We start from the raw sequence: 19,628 nt of genomic DNA on the forward strand, positions 1-19,628 counted from the left end.
TTACGTCATAAAGGTTTATTACTACAAAGGCATTTACAGTTACATCTGTAGTCCAGTCAAAGTGGCTCAAAACTGCTTTCTAGCCAAGGCATGTTGCTGGTGCCAAATAATTACTGCAGCATTAGGTCCAACACTGCCCTCTACTGCCTAACTTCAGCAGTGCCGACAGATCAATAAATACTTTCAACATGCTTAATCTCAGTGATAAAGGGTAGAAACAAATAACCACACAACACTTTGTAAGTTTCTGATTTTCTTTCTTTTTTGTGGAAATATGTTACAGTTATATTACAGGTATTTAAATGCCCAGAGGGAGAACAAAACCCTTTTTGGAGACACCAGAAACTAACGCTAAGAAGAGGACGACGACAAGAACTTAACCGGAAACAAACTGGTGCCCAACACGTAACCTCTACGTTAGGAGACGTCCAATAAATACTGCAAATGTTGTTAACGCATTTTTATTTAAAAGAAAACAAAACAAGACAAGGAAAACAGGTGTGCTCTCCTCCTTTTGAGTCCTTTGTAGTATTTAGCAGCAAGTGTGTAGCTTCCAGAAACCAAAAAAAAACTTGTGGAAAAGCAGTGCACAGGGCCTGCAATCAACCAGAGTTTTTATACACAAGTAAGAACAACAACAAAACATAAAAAAAAAAAGTGGGATAAGTGCTGAAGTTTTACCATCTTCCTGCCTCAAAACTCACCAAATCATCCAACCTTCCCCAAGCTTCAGGATCTTTAAACATTCAAAAGACGTAATCAAAACTCGGCTGGTGGTTTTAATCATTTTTATTCCTTACGTATAAGAGCTTTTATTTCTGGTGGTTTACAAAATCTACTTTTACCAGTGCGAAAACATTCTGGTTGAATGCAGACATCTCCCCGCTTTACATCGGCTTCCATTGGATTTAAAGTAACTTATAAAATATATCATAAAATGTCTTCTTAAATGGAAACCGATAAGTCCATGTACAAAAGGTTCTCTCTTATATATAAATTACACCAGTCTCTGATGAAGGTGGTGGTGACGATGTCTCCATTCCTGCTAGTAAGGTTCATCTTCAAATAAAACCCTCCCATACACACTCACATGCTCAACGCACACACACACAGACATGGACACACAGACACATACACACACGCTGAGAGCCGTGTGACCGTGGTCAGCACGCCCGACTTAGCTACACAACATGCTCTACATATTACCCATAGTAGAGAAGAAAACAACAACAAAATAAACCCCTCTATACCCACTGAAATGAAATCTCTGCACATACAGTAACGCTACATCTCCTCTTTCTTCTTCTCTTCTCTGTATGCAAGACCACAAGCATGGTGCAGTTTCGGGCGTTTGGATGGAGGGCGCCTCCTCAGCTTCAGCTGGTGACCCTCGCTGCCGCCTGTCACTGTAGCTGCCTTTGTTCTGGCTCCGCCGCTGTACGAACCGATGGGTGACGCCACCCAGCAGGGTGAGGGAGGGGCGGCGGTGGTGGTGGTAGGGGTGGGGGAATGTGTGTGACTACTGACCGCGGAAGGGGAGGGGGGGCCGGACCTCAACAGTCAAACCGCATCTCCAGCGAATCGTCATAGCCCCGGTTGTCGTGCCCCGCCCCAGATAGGAAGGCGGCCGTGACAGGCGCCCCCGTGGCTGTGGTGACGTTAAGGAGGGTGTTGCCCGGGGAGCTGGTGGCCGGGCTGCGCAGGGCCGCTGCGGCGATACTGGTGAGGTTGATGCCCAGCGTGAGCCGGGTCTGCTCCAGAGCTTTCTCTGGCACGGCGAAGGCCTCCAGCTTCTTCTCGCCATTGGCCATGTACGAGTTCTGGCAGCCGCGGCAGATGCAGTCCAGGCAAGCCTGAGAACACCGAATGGGATCAATAACATTTAACAAAGAACAACATAATAGATGATGTTTGGGTTATAGCTGCGCGTTTTATTGGTCTTCTGGTTCACTTCGACATTATGTTTTTGTTTCTTAACGAACTTTGGAAACCACCTTTAAAGTTTCAAATATAAATAAAGGTATTATTAAAAAGTAAATATTAAGTTTAATTTGCCTTCTAACAGTTTTCAAGACATCTCATCACTTCTACACACTTCAAAATGATTGCCTGTTGTGTAATCTGCATATAAAAGATGGATGTAGCCACTGTGATGTCATCCGTGGATGGGTGAAGTCCAGTAATGAAGCCTCAAGTTAAGCGTTTATGGCATAATGATCAGCTGGTGACATTCGAGTACATGCCTATTGACCGACAGCATGTCAGCAAACCTGAGATAAGCCTACTTTCTGATTGTAACAATGATCATAATTTACAATACGGACTTAATGTTTTATTCAATATGACCATAAACTAGTGACCGAGCCCATAAAGTCACCAAGAAAGTGTTTACTGAAGGCACAGAAAAGGGGAACTGAGGGCTGGAGTCACTCCCTCTTGTCCATTAAGAAAAAAGTGCAGTTTTCAGTGGCTATGTCCACCTTACAGTTGAGAGCAGCTATTACCACTCAACACACAACTTACAGAAAACCAAAAGCCGTCCATTGCTTTGATTTGAATTTACAGTTTAATATGATTATTTTCATACAGAGATGCCAGTTTCTTACTTCAATACAATGCAATTAGTTTCAATTTGATGTGATAACAAACAGAAGCGATTTTATTAGTGTATGGATGGTGTGTGGAGCATTCTCACCTTGCGGTTTGAGTAACAGGGGCAGCGTTGCCCCCTACAGGTCAACACTGAGGGGTTCTGGGTAGCCCGGCCGCACTTGCAGCCCTTCTTCTCCACAGGCTTCTTGTACAGTGGCTTCGAGGGGCTGGGTGGGTGTGTGAGGGGGTGAGCGTGAGGGTGAGGGGGTACTCTGTCACGGGGCTGCGTGCGGGGTTTGGGGGCCCCTTGCCTGGCCTTGGTGTACGACTTCTTGGCGGCACCGTGGTGCTCCACAGTCTTTTTCAGAGCCTTGTTGGGGACAAGTACAGTCTTACCCACCTTTGGGGTGCTGCCATTAGGTACCGGGGCTAGGTGGGGGTGAGGCGTTGCTGCAGGGAACTTAGGTTCCTGTTTGGTGGTGGCACCAGGGTTGGGGTGGTGGGGGGAACTGTTGGCACCAATGGGGGGCCCTCGTAGGAGGCTGGAAATAGGGAGGGGCTGCACCTTCTCGCTGTCGCTTTCTGAGCGGGAGCGTTTGCGGTGGCAGCGAAGCGGTATACGGGGGGTGACTGCAGAGGGCTGAGGAGGGGGCTGCAGTGAGGGCTGCGGGTGTGGTTGGAGGCCACGGGAGCTGTTCTCTGAAGGGAGGGAGGCAATGAGGCGGGATGAGTCTTGGCCTGATGGGCAGTGAGGCCCGTTTCGGCTAGACTGAGGTACAGAGGGGTGGCAGCCTGGCTGAGAGTTGGGCTCAGGTGAAGGGTCAAGGTCAGACTCCGTCTCTAAAGTTCTGAGCACCTCCTCTACACTCAACAGTAGTGGCCCCCCGCCGTGTTTCAGGTCGTCCCCGAAAGCGCCGATGTCACAAAGTCCCGTCTCTGAAGTGCCTGTAACACTCATGCACACTGGGATCTCCTCTGAGAAGCTCTCCTGCTTCGTGGTGATGGGGTGCAGTCTGTCTGAGCTGACCAGGCCGTTACAGTCATGCAGTCCGTTAAAGCCCACGGGGCTCGGTTCTTCCACCTTGAGCTCCTTTGTTGCTGGACCGCCATCGGGCTGACCCACCTCAGAGGTCGACACCGTCTGTGACAAACGAACAGAGTCTGAGACATCCTCCGCTTCTGGCTCACTCTCCGCCAATGTCAGGCCCTCATTGAGGATAGCCTGCAGGTCAGGTGAGTCACTGGCAGCGCTGGCTATATGTGGTGCAAGTGGCGACTGTGTGATGTAGAGACAGAGCTTCCTGTAACAGTGGACGAGCAAAGAGAGCTGCCGGTTTTCCTCGAAGCGGGAATAGTCCTTGCACCAGCTGCAGGACGGCTTCAGCTGCATTCTCTGACCCTTACAGCCTCGACAGACGTAATGCTGACATGACGAGTTGGTGGGAGCGATGGGGTCCTGCAGCAGGTTGCCTGAGCATGAGAGGACAGGGAGAAAAGGTAAAAAAAAACATGAATGAAATTGCAGATATCACAGGAACAGGCAGAACAGCCCACATAGATGATTAAGTGGCCATTGCAGGATCCAGAAAAGACAGCATGAATTTTTATTTCTGGTGTAAAATAAGCCTTTGGGGTGTGAATGGGCGAGTAATGATGTCCATGGGGGGGTGTCACTCCACCTCTCAGCTTTGGACACTGGTGGGGCACTAGAAGAAGATGACTGATGGGTTCTCTTCCTTTTATACCGCTGTGCAAACACTAAAAAAACGAATACACTAAATTTGCTAATAGATTTCAAGCAAATTTATGCCTATTTGCACACTTCTGCAAATAACAATAAATACAATAATCAGTATTTATCATAACAAGTTCAAAGTGAGGTTGCCGTTTTTGTGTGTGTTTTTTTTTTTAAATAAATGACACAGCATGTGGTCTGCATATATTTAAGGTAATGAGTCTGCATTACCCTAGTTAATGTTTACGGTCCTTTGATAAAGGTTAAAAGTGTATATTTTCCTTTGGGGATAGCAAAAATGTTTTATATGCATGTAAAATCATAAACATAGCAACACGCCTGGTAATAAAATCCTTAACAAGCCAGCAATCATCATTAACATGAGATAAATTATGGCTTTATTTACAGACGATTGGTTCCTTTTTGCCACAGCTTCCTAAACTGACATGTATTTGTAAACCTGAGCTGTGCTTGGAGGTTTTCCAGAGTGAAAGACAGCCTCTCTTTCAGGGGAGCTTCCTGCTAGAGAGTGCAGCTGCAAAAAGAGGGGGAAGGGATGAAGTTCCATTCACAAGAAACAAGCAGGCCTACACATACGGCTCTGCCTGTTTGACAAATCAAGCATAACTCTATATTTAAATGTCATAAAGACTATTATAGTCATCCATCACAGAGGACATGGAAGTTTCTCAGTCTTCTTGCAATCACAGCACCATAAATATCACCTTTACGTAAATAAATGCATAAATAATTCATCAAACCATCCATTTACTGAGAACCTGCAAAAACAGCAGCCACAGCTTCCTCTCTATATTGGAAATGGTATATACACTCACTCTGGCCGAAGGGAAATGCAATGCATTTTGTATTGGCGGTGAAAACCCTGTATTAAATATACATTAAAAGGTTGACTTTAATATCCAGCCGAAGAAATGCTCCCTATACTTTTATTAAAGTTCGTTTTAGTTCAGTGAAGTAAACACTGTAAGGAGCAGTCTCCTTAAACGACTCCCTTTGCTTTCCTTTCCTAGATGGAGTTGAACATTTCTGTATCTGAGGAGGAGGAGGGTGAGAAAGCAGATTAGGTGCTCAGCATCCAGCATGTGAAGGGGCTGTTATTCAACAGGATGAACCAGAGAAACGCCCAGATGCTGCCAAACAGCACCCAGAAGGGGGTGTGTCAGGATGGGTGTAGCTGTGACTTAAGATGCGTTCATGACACCTCGGAATTTACCATATAAACAACCTTTTGGAGAATACAGCAGTTTAACAATGCAGCTTGATTTAAAAATTTTTTTTTACAAATTTAAAACAGAACCTGTTAGTTATAACAATAACTAAATGCATAAACAAAAACAAATTATTTAGTCAGTATTGAGATCACACTCATTCAAAGTTAAAAAGAAAAGGGGGGAGGTGTCTTTAATTCAAAGGATTTCCTTTAAATGTAAGCAACAGCAAATAAATAGCTAAATGTGAACTAAAATATATCTATAAAATGTTCTTAATGTGTTCATATGGAAAGAAGCATTTAATTTTAACTTAATTTTTTAAGCACTCGCTCTGGGGAGGGGGATTCTGGATTTACTAAACTTACTTAAAAATAAAAACATGTTTGTCTTTTAAGTTAAGCAGATTTCCTAAAACTACGACCCAGCAAAAAAAATCCAAACAGTAGCTGCCAAATACGTCAGACATAATACTGGCTATAGTTTGATTACCTGATTTTCATGATCCACAGGAGCCAAAATCGTAAATGCAATTAAATGTGGTTCATTGCCCAGCTCTAAATTTAAGTAAAGTACAAGCACTTCAAGACATATTCAAGTACAAGACTTCATATGCGCGACAGCTCAGTTTCCACCATGCTGCTGACTTCTTTTGTAATGTACTCAGACATTTCCGTCAGTGCTTGAACGCAGCACCATTTAAAGGCTCACTCCCACTGTTAAGACAGCTGACAACGTTACCTATAAAACATCCTCTCAATAATAAACACACACATATACACTGGCTTGCTGTTAAATTAAACTATAATATAAACTCACACTTACCGCAGACCAAGCAGGAGAGGGACTGGCGGAAAAACGGCAGGAGCTTGCAGAGCTCCGCAAGAGCCCGGGGGTCTCGGGGGTCGCACTGCAGCACCGACCGGCTCGCAGACACGAAGAGAGAGGTCGCATTCACCGGGTTCATCTCAGCTGTCTGGGCCCGGCGCTCCAGATGTATTAATACGTTAATAAAAACACACCAAAGTCACACAAGAGGATAAACAAACTACCCGCAGCTCCCGCTTCCCGTGAGATAAAATTACTGTTTTTATCAAGGGAGTCCGGTGGGGGCTTTGAAGGGGGCATATAGGTGGATGTCACGGCTTCAGTTCCCGGTTGCTAGATAAATCCCACATGAAGAGTGAAGATCCAGGTTTAGTCATCCCCGGTCACATCCAATCCATCTTCAATGCGCTGTCTTAGCTTTGAAATCACCGCAGCCTCCGATCGGAGATTTGTTTGCATTAAAATGCAGCTTCATGCGCACCGTTTCGGTTCGTTTCCTTCCCATACGTAATTTAAATTAAGACAAAGCATCGTGAGGCACTCCTTCCGTCGCCAGTGGCCTTTTTAACGCTTCTCACAGACACAGCTGGCTAGCTAACTAGCTAGCAGCTCCGAGATTCAAGCAGGCTACTCTGTGACAAAGTGGCCCGGTTTGCAATCGTACTCCCATGATATCCCCATAGTCCACATGCATGCCTGTCCCGAGTTGAGCTGGTGTCACACAGAGCATCAATTACCCCACACCGGGGCGTCAGCGGCTCCTATTTCCTCACTCGGTGCAGCCCCAGCAGGCTCGTTATGGTTGTGTTATTGTTCGCAGAGATTCACGGCGGCTCGAAAACAAAACAGGCCGCCTCGGCTTCAAAAGCTCCTCCTCGGAGAGAAACGCCGACACCCGCTCCTAGACAGGGGAGCTAGCGTGCGGACGAGCAGATGGTGGCGTCCGAAACAAAAATAATATCGAAGCCGCCGCGGTTCTATCCGTGTGGAGCCGAGCAAGCCAGCGGAAGCACCGGGCTCTGGTGACAGTGCTAGCCGTCAGAGCTGCGCCGGGAAGCCGGCTAAAAAAGCAAGGCCGCTCCCCTCTTCGCGGGATTATCGGGAGTCTTTCGTTCTCGTTTCCCTCCTTGGTGGGAATGTGGTGGGAAAAGGGGAGTTTATCAATCCTTCTGGAGCTTTCTTTAGACCTCCCGAATATCAAAGGAGAGAAAAATGATTAATTTCCCTGTTTGTGTACCTTGCTATCGTTAGCCACTGAGTAGTCCTCACACATCCCATCGCGTTTCCTACACATAAACAAGGGGGCGCTGTTTCTCACATCTCGCGAGAACTCGGATAAGGCGGTTCAATTAAAAAAAAAGGAAGAGCGGTAGATCTAACATATTGAGATGATTTATTTCACTTTTTAAACATAATAAACGAAAATTAACCTTCCAGATAGATAGATATTTTATTTTTCAAAGACCACCTTGTTGAAAAAAGCATAACCTATTCTTGGTTTTGATTTAGGAATAGTGACTGATATTTCTGATATTCACATGACGTTTTCATTTCTTCTTTATATCTAAGAAGGCAGTAAGAAAGTCATTAGATTACATTCATTTTTTCTAAACATGACGATGGCAGTGAAAGTGCCCACTTTAAGACTTCACAACTAGACTTAAAATCCAGTGGGCAGCTTTCATCTTCTGTACTCTTTTTGGTACAGTTGGTATGCTGGTATAATGTATGTCACATGTGGAAAAAATGTGCCATTAAAAGACAAAAATCTGAAAGACTATCCTTCCATTGTAAGTGTAAGGCACAGTTTCACTACTGCTGTTAGTGCAGTGACTTCCTATTGAGAAATACTATTACACTTAGTTACATTCAACTGATGACTTCTTCAGTTTCACACTGGGGTCAAACTCTAAATGGACTGGTGACCTGCCCAACGTCTATGCCCTATTATAACTGGGTAGGCTAGTTTAAAAGATGAATAGATTATATTTTTCTACACACACACACAAAAGGAATTTAGCCTAAAATGACTATTTCTATATTATTTTTTAAAATGACATACTATGCTCATTTGAAGCTCCATATTAAATTCTCTATATCTATATCATTGCAATTTATTGCAATTTTGACTTTTAATTTTACTTTGGTATCCACAGTGTTAACTACGTCACACTTTATTCCTTTGTATTTCCGTGCGTGGTGAGAACTCGGTGCAGTTCAGAGATAAAACCACGGTGTGGTGGTGTTTGAGAACCAGAAGGTTGACCAAAGAAGGGGGAACACGGAAAGAGAGGATATAAATACATACTCACGGAAAAGTCAAACTAGTCTTAAAAAATGGCAGCCTGTCTGATTGAAACAAGCTGATATCTATCAATGAACTATCCCAGAAATTACCTTCTGTTTCCTCTCTCTTTTTTTTTTCTTTGTCTGCAAGGCTGCTGACCACCAGGGACTTTCCGTTTTGTCTTGTTGAGTTATGCGGAAGATGCATTTTCAACAGCATGCTACCTTACCATCCAGTCACAGCACAAACAGTTGGTCAGCTTTGATAACTGATGAAATTAAAAATTTTAATTATCAAATAAGTGTTCAGCTTTTTAAATGTAATCACTTTCTGCTCTTTTTCGTTAAGCCTAATAGTGAGCTAAAAACTTTCATTCATTTGACAGCTGGTTAGACAAAACAAAACATTTGAAATCTTAAATAATTAATAATTGGATAATTAATCATGTAATAAAAAAGAATCAACGAATCAGTGATGAAAACCATTGCTGTAGCCCGTCTGTAAGTTTCAAAGTTCTAGTATTCCCGTTTTAAACTGACAAAAAGTGTGAATTTCCGTTTCACTAAGAAGGCCAAACTTAGCATATAGTTTACTGACATGCTCTGACACACTTTTATGAATAGATCTAAACACAAAGCTGCCAACCAGCCATCAAACGCCTTTATTTTCCTTTATAAGGTCAGCCAGCATAAGACATTCTGCTCATAGATGTATATTGCCTTTGACTACACTTGACAGTGTTGACTGTGAATATGGCTGCTCAGAATCCATGACATCTAGGCCTCAGTAGGGCCTCAGAACACAGCTAGAGCCAGGGTAGACCCAGATGTGTCTGTTTTTTGTTGTTTTTTAATTTGTAAGTCTTGATTTTGACATAGTTAGTGAAGTTTACTCTGTGCAGTAGAACAACACGTCGTAGTTGCACATAAAAGATTTCAAAGCCACAATACCTGAAGCTTTTTCAGTCAAAGTCTCATCTTATAGAAACCTTTTAGTTTGTACATACACGGGGTAAAAGGTAAAAGCAGTGTATTGCATAGTGCTTTTCTGCTCAGTCTGAGCACTCAGAGCATGTTATTTACTACACTTTTTGAATTTGTTCAACTTGTGTGGGTTTTATTGAGCAATATAAAGTTCAATAAAAGGTGAAGTTTTAACAGCTGTTCAATGACTTTGCCTGGCTACACAATACATACTCGAACTGCTGTTCCTGCAGTTTCTCAGGCAGAAACCTGTTAAATGTTCCCAGCTCATTCTAAAAGACAAAAGGCGACTGAGCGTTTGCTGTTAGTGCTCCTCGGTTGTGGAATGACCTCATCGGTGTCTTCTTTTTTAGTCACTGCTAAAGACTTGTTTATGTCATAAGGGTTTTTTGAAAATCTACTTTTTATTTTTGACATTGTTAGGGAAAATATTCTAAAACACTTCTTCAGTAAGGACTCAGAGAAGAGAAAGACACAGAATTCTTGCTAGCAAGGGCAGCTCCCTACTGAGAGACTCGCACTAAGAAACTGCCCCGGTCTTTATTTATACTTCTGTGTGTGTGTGTGTGTGTGTGTGTGTGTGTGTCCTGCTGATCAAAGGGTCATGAAAGCACAAAAGGTACATCCTTGGTCAGGAAGAGGGTAATCTCCCCCTCACCCTAGATGGTTCACCCTAGATAACACAGTGAAGAAGTCCAACAGTTCATCTAGACAAAAAGGCACTTAGACTAAAACAGACATAGCTATGTTAAAACAATAAAACAAGGTACGAACTCTCATGCTCCCAGGACGTGGGGGTGCATTCCTGGAGTGCACACCAAGCCTGCAGCCTGTTAGAGATCACACACAATTGATTATATGCCTCTAAGTATACATGGTTGAATATTTCCTAATACAAATAACTACAAGCAGTATTCTACCGTATGCAAACTTATATCACTAAAAGATTATACTGACTACTAAATACAATTTTCCATTGACAGACATTCTCAACCAAAGTCCATCTTATTCTTTTAATGTACTGTTTTAAAATGTAGTTAAGTTATTAATCACAGTGGAGTCAAAGCGTGGTTTTGTTCTTTGTCTTATTTTGACCTTACACCTGTGTCTTGCGTGTCCTATCTTTACCCGTATGTAAACTGTTCTAGTTTGTTCTTTTGTTCTCCGTTTCTGGGAAGCACTTTGTACTGCTGTTTCTTTTAATTGTTATATAAATACATTTTGCTATTAGTGTTCAGAAGTGCAAATATATACAAAAGCCTGCTGATAAAGACCATGAGATGTGGAAAAAGCGTGAAAATTAAAGCTATAACTGACAAAAGTATAGTTTGAATGTTTCTGATATACACGTGCATTCCATGTGCAAGAGTAATTCCTCTTTTAAGGTTAAACAGTGTCTCATGGAACCATGACTGTTTCCTTTTTTCGTTTATTATGGCAACCGTGGGTGCTACAAATAGCTGGTTAGTCAGTCTCTGAGGGCTATTCTTAGCACGTCTCTGATCATGCCCATGAGTTTGGGTGATTCCCCTGCTGTTTCTCACATGTGGCACCAAGAATAGTTTGTCTATGCTGAAATAATTAATCGAGCATTCATTAAGATAATTTGTGTTGTATTGTTGTATTATTTAAGTCTTTCTGTTTTAACATCACAAACCTGTGCAGCAGCTTTTATGAGTCCACATTCTATGTCTACTTGTACAGTTCATAATATCAGCACATGCCTTACAGTGACCACTTGCATCTACTCAGTTTCAGTTCCTTCAGCTTCAAGTGGAGGATCGTCACTGGTGACTGGGCTGTAACCACAGACTCGGCTGTGGTTACGGCCAAGAGACCGAACAGCAGTCTTCAGAGGAAGAGCCCTCAGTTGTAATGTCAGTTTTATGAATGAGTTCAAAACGACCAATAAAAACTGACACTGAAAGAAAGAACTATAATGTGGTGGCTGTCAGTTGAAAGCAAAAGAGGTAACAGAGCTCTGATTACAGACAGCAAAGCATCAAAAGGCCATAATGAATGAAGCTGTTATTAAAGGTTGAGCGATTTTGCTTTATATTGGTGGACTTTGTTGAGAAATAGTTATATTTTCCAGAGCTTATTTAGTGCTATAGCTTGCTGTATGCATTTTAATAACAGGTCAATTTAGGAGAAGGCCAGCTGTGAGAGAGAACTAGGTCAGAGGGTGACGGGTTGTTGAACTTATCTTCTCTTCTCATTGCACATTTTTCATCAGTCTGCCTGTGATTTTTCAGCTACTTACCTATGTCACCTATGTCTGCTGTGCAGGTTTCATCTCCTCCCTTCATTATTACCTGCTCTACTCTACTGTGTTTCACCTACTTAATCTGTGAATTAACTCACCAAATTGTCTATAAATTTCATAGCAGTCTAGCATTCCTCTTGTGACAGTCGTCTCACAAATTTGACACAGATCAGTTTCCTGGTTTTTGCATCTTCCCGCTGTTTGTGTGATTGGGTTGTCTTTCCGTTACTTCTAATTTGAGGTGTTATCATAAGATTTGACCTTTTATTACAGTGCTTTCCATAAAATAGCTCTATGGGCTAATTACCGCTGCCCCAAGATGATTTTTGGTAGTATTTGCATGTGTGCGTGACGTTCTGTCTGTAAACACAATCGTGTGAAAAGTTGTAAAGGAATTCTTTGTAGGTGTTTAGAGTGGGGTCATGTTAACAAGCCGTTCTAATCTGTCTGGGCCTTCAAGGACAGCTCACTGTTTTATTGGCCGAAAATTGACAAAATGCCTTATAACTTAGAAACTACGATTCTTACAAGTGTGGCGGTACTTATAGAAAGTACCATATAAAGATCATATCCAATCTGACCTCTGACCTTTCCTTCAAGGTCATTAGATTCATCTGAATGTTAAAGTGATAATTATACTATATAGAGCTATTTAAAATTATGTTCCTCCTATAAGCATATAAGAAGGTCAAAGGTCATGGGGATTCTAAAAATCACGCTACCCTGGATGTCTGGATCTCTTTGTCAAGTTCAAATGAGGCCAAACTTTTATAAAATGTCTTTCTCCATCTCTAAATACATATATATGTGTGTGTGTATATATATATATATATATATATAGATGCTATATATATAGATGCCAGTTACTTCTGGAACTTTTGACTTTAGTCCATTCAAAACTCTTTTGAGCTTTTTTGTTTACAGATGAAATGACTCATGTTTGCAGATGCAAACAAGAAAAAGAAAGCATGTCCAATTTGCGCCAAGTTTATGTACGTACATTACGCATATAATGGCAATTGTCTGTATATCTTTTGACTTTTTCAGCCAAAAACATTTGGCTCTAAACTGGAATGTTTAATGAAGTTGTGCAAACTGTATAAAAACTACAAACTAAATGGAAAGAACAGATACTCTCAGAGAAACATATATTCATCTGCATCTATACTTTCCTGGAGGATTTTATTAAAAGTTTAATCCCGATTACCGTATGTGCTTTTATTTGGGGATAAAACCCAAAGGGTTTCTCTTAGTTCTCAGCAGTATTTTCTGTTCCAGCAGAAAGTTGGGAAACATGTTCTCCTGGTCACAGATATCACCATAAAAGGACAGGAAATTGGAGACTTAGTGATACAAATGGATTAATCTGCCTTGTGTATTTTGGGATAAACCCAATGAAATGAACATTTTCTATAAACAAATACAGCAGTTTCTGTTTAAACTCACCGATTCATCTGTTTATTTGTTTTAGGCAGGATTCAAGAAGTTCAGAAAAGGTATTATGATACAGAAACAACAGTAAGAACAGTTACAGTGTGTTCTTATTTCTCTAAAGTTCTTACAAGTTGATTTTCAAGTCTAGCTTGTATTTTTAGTGCTTTTTCAACCAAAACTCTCATCACTCGAGAGAGCCATTAAGCCATCTCTCTTCAACGGCCACTTCATTAGGTACATGTGTTAAGCTTCTTGTTAATTTTTAATCAGCTCATTATATGACAAAGACTACATTTAGGTATGTAGACATGGTCAGAATTTTCTGCTAACATTTAAACTGAACATCAAAATAACGGAAAGGGGAAAGGCTGGTCTGACTACTTCAGAAAGTTCTGATATGTTGGGAGTTTCCTACACAATCATCTCTAGTGTTTACAGAGAACTGTCTAAAATAGAGAAAATATCCAGTCAGAAACAGTTCTCTTGGTGAACTGCTTCAAGCTGATGGGCAACATTAACTCAAAAACCCACTCATTAGGCTAATGCTTAAGTTCTGCCGAAGAACATCTCTTAATGCATACAAACCTGACTTTGAAGCAGATGAGCTACAGCAGTTGCTCCTGTCTGCAAAGAACAGGAAAATGAGCATCTATGTTGCATCAAAGTTGGACAATAAAAGACTGTAAAAATATTTATTGGTTTGATGAGATGACAGGGTCACAATTTTGCAAAAACAGCATGAAAGCATGGATCCATCCTGCCTTCTAGCAGCAGGTCAGGCAGTGAAGTAATAGCATGGGGGCTTATCACAGTGGAGCATAATTTAAACACCACAGCCTACCTGAATACTGAATAGGAGTACTGTTGCTGACCAGCTCTTTATGACCACATTGTGTTGGCTGTAGCTCAGGTGGTAGACCAGGCTGTAGGTTGGTAGTTCAATGGTGGAGTAGAAATGTGCTACATAAGAACCAGCCCTTTACCATTACATTGGACATCTTCTGATGGCTACTTCCAGCAGGATAACAGACCATATCTCAAAGCTCAAATCACTTCAAACTGGTTTCTTGAACATGATAATGAGTTCACTGTACTCCACAATCACCAGATTTCAATCCAAGCGAGCACCTTTGGGATTGCTGTGCTGATTCACATAATGCATGTGCAGCTGACAAATCTGCAGAAACGTTCTGATACTCACACAACATGACATGCAAATGTTATGAGAAATAAAAATGGACCAAATTCTTTGAGGAATGTTTCAGGCACCATGTTGAATATGTGACATGAAGAATTAAGACAGCTCTGAAGGCAAAATCTTGAAAATTAAGTCACTTTGCATGGGAGGAATAGTACAAGGTGGACACCAGAGTTCTCAAAAACGATGAGCTCTTGTCTGAGATACTGAAACGGATCTGCACATATATGGATATGATCCAGTCTTTTCTGAGTGCATGAGTCTTTGTCCTCTGTCTCGTCATTTTGGGTGCATGAGTATTTCCATTCAAAAAATGTTGCGTGACATATATAGTTCCCATATTGTTCCTCTTTTTGTGTGCAGCTACAGTATAAAAGATCACCTTCCTCTGGCTCATTTATCCTCAGACTTTTGCAAATCCTGCACAAAGTAACAGAAAGAACAGGAAGCAGTTTACAGCTGGGACTCTGTCAGCATGAAGATGTGGACGGCCCTCTCTGTCAGCCGCTGGATTTTTCTCCTCAGCCTGTCTGTTGTGATGTTCTTCTCAGCATCTCAAGGTAAGCCTGAACTCATGATTGAATGCAGTCTTATGTGCCATGTTAAACCTCTGCAGGTCTCACTGTGCAATGCAAAACAAAAAAAGGAAATATGCAGAGAAACAGTCAAAAGTTGTGCTTGTGATCAAAAGCGAGAAGGGTTAAATCTCCTACATTTGAGGTTATTAACAGGAGATCAGTAAATAGTCAGTAAACTGGACGTAAATAAATACTGAGAGTAGGAATGAAACCAAAGTAAAAATCCCCAAACAGGTAAAATCAAACGGAGAACATTAGTGGTTTTAAAAATAAGAAAACGGTTGTAAAACCGAGCAGGCTCTGACTGAAATCCCTCATGACTCACTCGAAAGTAAGTTCGGCATTTTGTAGTGCTTTTTAAATTCATACTGAAATCAATGTATCCCACAACACCTCTTAAAAAAGCAGTGTACAATCAATGGTAAGTACCCAAGCACTCCAAACCAACATGCAATGGGCTGAAAAAACACAGCTGCATGAGAGGAATGAAAACAGAGCATCACAACATAAACCACCACAAAGCCTTTTTATGTGATTTGAAAAACACACTCAGCTGGTTTGTTTAACACAAAAAAGCATCTCACAGCTTTTTTATTTCAGCAAAAATATTTGTCAGTATGTAACTGTGGGATAAAATAATGAGAGTAAAGACTTCCCTCTACAGCAACAAGTAAGTAGTGAATGAATGCTTAAATTTGGATGTAATAATCTGTGGGTAGGATGACAAATCTGGCAGGGAACAAAGAGCAGTGTGGATAATAGGAAACACGTGCTACTGCTCAGGGTGGGGTAGGCAATAACAGAAGGCTGGAAATCAAACAAAGACTGAAAGCAGAACAAACAGGGATAACAGTATGTCGCAATGTAGATACTTGTGTTGCCACATTTATATGTAGTCTTCTTCAGTATTCGACGTATTTACTTGTATGGCACAGTCATTTTTCTCGAATCAAACACAGTTAACTGTAATTATTTTGCTAGTTGCTCTATTTTGTGAGCATTTGTTACCTGTTGCGCCTCTAACTATCCACAACATTAAACCTTGAAGATTTAACATGCGCAGACATCAAACAATACAACAAAACATGTTATGTGCAGCTTTGCCAAGCAGCTGCGTCTAGGCCTAAAAATAAGGCCAATTTAGAAGTGCCTAAGTGACTCGAAGACAGTCAGAATTCTGCACTTGTTAGCATGAGCGCTATTAAAAAGAGTTAGAAATTTGAGACACAGCAATGGTGACTGATTTTAAAGTAAAACTAGTGACCCAAACTGAAACAATATCTCATGATTTTAGGAAAATTAACTACTGAATGAGTGTCAAATGAAAGTGTTCGTAGATTAGCCGTCATTTCATACATTTCTTGTCTAGCTGGTTCGATCAGTACAACAGGAAGCCATCTAACCATCAACCACAGTGAAATGGCTTTACATAAGTGCTTCTACTTTTTAGCGCCTCATTCTGGCCACAGCTGACCAAAGAAGAATTCTTGTAATATTGACTAATCTCCTTATTTTTCTCTTTTTCTCTCTTTTTTTGTCTGTGCAGCGGATTCGGTTGTAGGTCTGTCCTGCTGCCGTAACGTCAGCACCAGGAAGATAGCACGGATCAAATGGTGCTATGAGCAGAAACCACGTGAGGGCTGCAACCACCATGCTTTCTTGTAAGATCATCATAATTTAAACACGCTCACGCCACTCACAATGTTTCCATACATGTAAATATTAAATAGCTGTCTCTGGACTTTTTCTCCCCCAACATTTGCCACCGTGGGCTTCACCGTAAATATAAATAATGTATGAACTTCTTTTCTAAAGTTTAATGTGGTGGGAAGAACTGTTAGTGTGATTCCCACTGTTGATCTTAAATCTAGATAAGAACAGGGGGAAATAAAGATACAATATTGCTGGGGCAGAGGTGTTACATTCAGTTTCACTGATGGCTACACTGAGAAATGACAATGACATCAAGGTCTACCATAGTTTTCCAGTGTATTTTCATGTAATTGAAAATAAATGCTCATTATAGCCTTCTTCTGTGCAATTTGGTTCACATATTCGCCCTCAGCAACTCCACAAAACTTTTATAACATCCACCAAGGCAGTTTACCTGTACAGCTTAGCAATGTGAGGAAATTAGATTAGATTAGATTAGATAGAACTTTATTAATCCCTCGGGTGGGTTCCTCTGGGAAATTCGATTTCCAAAAAAGCACAGCACCGACAGAAGTTACAGAGTTACAGAATATTATATATATATATATATAATACACACACACACACACACACACACACATATATATATAAATACAGAGACAATATAAATAAATTATACGAAGGGGATAAATAGAATAAATAGGAATAAAAATAAAAATACAAGTGAATTGCACATTTCAAGTATTGAGTCTATTGCAAATTAAAGCAGCCTAAAGTTTTAAAACTTCGGTTGAACAAACATGCTCTTTCCAGTTCTGTAACTTTCTGAAGCTTCTGATTCACATGCATGACTGTGTCTTTGCTGGTAAGTGGAATTAAACCTCAAAAGAAGAAAACAGTAAAAATGAAACTGTTGCGGGCAAGGTAGACATGCAAGCCGCTCTTCACATTCAGTAAAGATGAAGGCTGCACAGTCTGTCACCTCACCTGAAGCTGTCTGTTAGCTAGATTGTTAGCTGCCTTTCCTGCCTACAGCTAAGCAGGCCAAAATTGTAAAGAGGTAATATAGCTATTACCTGGAGGACCAGATTTGACATTAATATCATAAAGTTTGTAACTGACTTTAACTGATGTTTCTGCTCCTAGGATTGCAAACCAGCGCCATAAAGATAAACCGTGGTGTGTCAACCCAAATTCTAAGTGGCTCAAGGACAAAATACAGAAGGTAACATGAAGCCAGACTGTAGATCTGTGTCTGAACTACCAAAAAAGTGTAAATTAGTGGTTCACCTTGTCATACCACATTAAATGGCTTGTGATTTTATTTAATTTCAGATAATTATTTGCGTTGAAATCTGAACCAAAGAAAGTCAATTCAGACCAAGGATAGAGGATTAAGGAAAAATGGAACTTTGTCTTAATCTACTCATCTACACATGTAATTTATGTACATTATTTATTAGCTCTATTAGTAATGTAAATTAGTACAGCCCTGAAATAGCTGAATATTTCTTTTTTTCTGCCGCATTTGCACATGTTATCTAGTTATCGCATAGTTTCAGATGCTAGTCACACTGCAGATTTACATTTTACCACTATACGGTTTGTGGTTTGCCTTTTTATCTGAGATAGTGTCATCAGTGTACTGCTGGAGAGTGGGCACTCATCAGTTCTTTCACCAAAGTTCAGCTGCTTGTAACAAGCTCGTGTCCTTTCAATCTAGAGTTCCCATTTAGCTCATCGACTGTTTTTATGATGTCCTTTAGTTGTTTTGAATATCTTAAACCTGCACTCTTTCTAATGGCCAGCAGGGGGCGACCCATCTGATTGCAAAAAGACTTCTTGTTGTATAAAAGCTGCTCGTTTCAGGTCATATTGGATAGAACAACAAGCTCAATTTGTAAATTGTGATAATGCTGAGAATTAGAAAGATGGATATTCAAAATATGCTCTTTGGTTAACAGCTTTACTCATCATGTCCCATTCCAAAACACCACAATCACCATCGTAGCGATGGATCTAAAACCAATGGGAGACATCACTGTCACAGCTACCATTTAATAATTTAATTCTCCTGTATTTAAACAATATATCAATAAAATTTGGAAGTAGATCATCTCCTTTTTACATGATCAGTGCGATGTGAAAGATTACTAAATGTAATCTTTAACCTCTAGTCTACATCTGTTGTCAACCACTCAGGTTAAAGGTGTAGAGGAGGTGTTTGTGAAGACCTCTCATTAAAAGTTGTCAAAGATGAAAATCACAGGGGAAAGTACTTTTAGGAAAGTACTTTCAGATTCGGCCTCAAAAGCTGGTCAACCAATAATGTCATCACTTTAATTAGAGATGCCTGTTGAAAGGAAAGCCCCATAAAGTGAAATGTAGGAGGTTCAAACCACTTGTTAATAAGCGCAGCACCCACATGTTATCAGGTATGAAGCTGGTGGAAGGTGGTGAGGTGGTGAGTCCCCCCTGCTTGATCCGTGGAAAGCTGGTTTCATGGACCGAGGGAACATTTATTAATAAAACGTATTAAAATACTTCTCTGTATGTAATAAACTCGTCTAACTGCATCTTTGCTTTTCCTACATTTGCAGGGAGAATTAAACTGCCCTCAAGATCTGTCATTATTAAATGAAGTTCCCAACAAGCCAACAACAGCATGAAGTAAAACAGCAACGTTTTATCCTGAAATACTATTTATTTCTTTTACATACATATCTATTTAAAATACAAGATATTTTTTTTAAGTAACTGGAAAAATGATCATTGTGGTGGCATTATTTTATTAAGTTGTTGTACATTTCAACAATAAAAGTGTCTTTTTGCATGTTAAAAGGAA

At 40.8% G+C, this 19,628-nt stretch overlaps 2 protein-coding genes across 2 annotated transcripts; one reads left to right on the forward strand and one right to left on the reverse strand.

Annotated features, from left to right (window-relative positions):
• Window positions 1-236: 236 nt before the first annotated feature.
• Window positions 237-7,702, reverse strand: msl2b (MSL complex subunit 2b). Its single transcript, XM_004551780.3, has 3 exons — window positions 6,382-7,702; window positions 2,696-4,062; window positions 237-1,853 (listed from the first exon to the last, which is right to left on the reverse strand). The coding sequence occupies exons 1-3, from the start codon at window positions 6,521-6,523 to the stop codon at window positions 1,554-1,556; spliced, it is 1,809 nt and encodes a 602-aa protein (XP_004551837.1). The 5' UTR covers window positions 6,524-7,702; the 3' UTR covers window positions 237-1,553.
• A 7,268-nt stretch (window positions 7,703-14,970) lies between these two features.
• Window positions 14,971-19,610, forward strand: LOC143420527 (uncharacterized). The gene is made up of 4 exons (XM_076888707.1): window positions 14,971-15,112; window positions 16,677-16,791; window positions 17,930-18,008; window positions 19,384-19,610. Exons 1-4 carry the CDS (start codon window positions 15,028-15,030, stop codon window positions 19,450-19,452), a joined length of 348 nt encoding a protein of 115 aa, XP_076744822.1. The 5' UTR covers window positions 14,971-15,027; the 3' UTR covers window positions 19,453-19,610.
• The last annotated feature ends 18 nt before the right edge of the window (window positions 19,611-19,628 follow it).

Source organism: Maylandia zebra, linkage group LG9 (assembly GCF_041146795.1).
Source record: "Maylandia zebra isolate NMK-2024a linkage group LG9, Mzebra_GT3a, whole genome shotgun sequence".
Taxonomy (NCBI): Eukaryota; Metazoa; Chordata; class Actinopteri; order Cichliformes; family Cichlidae; genus Maylandia; species Maylandia zebra.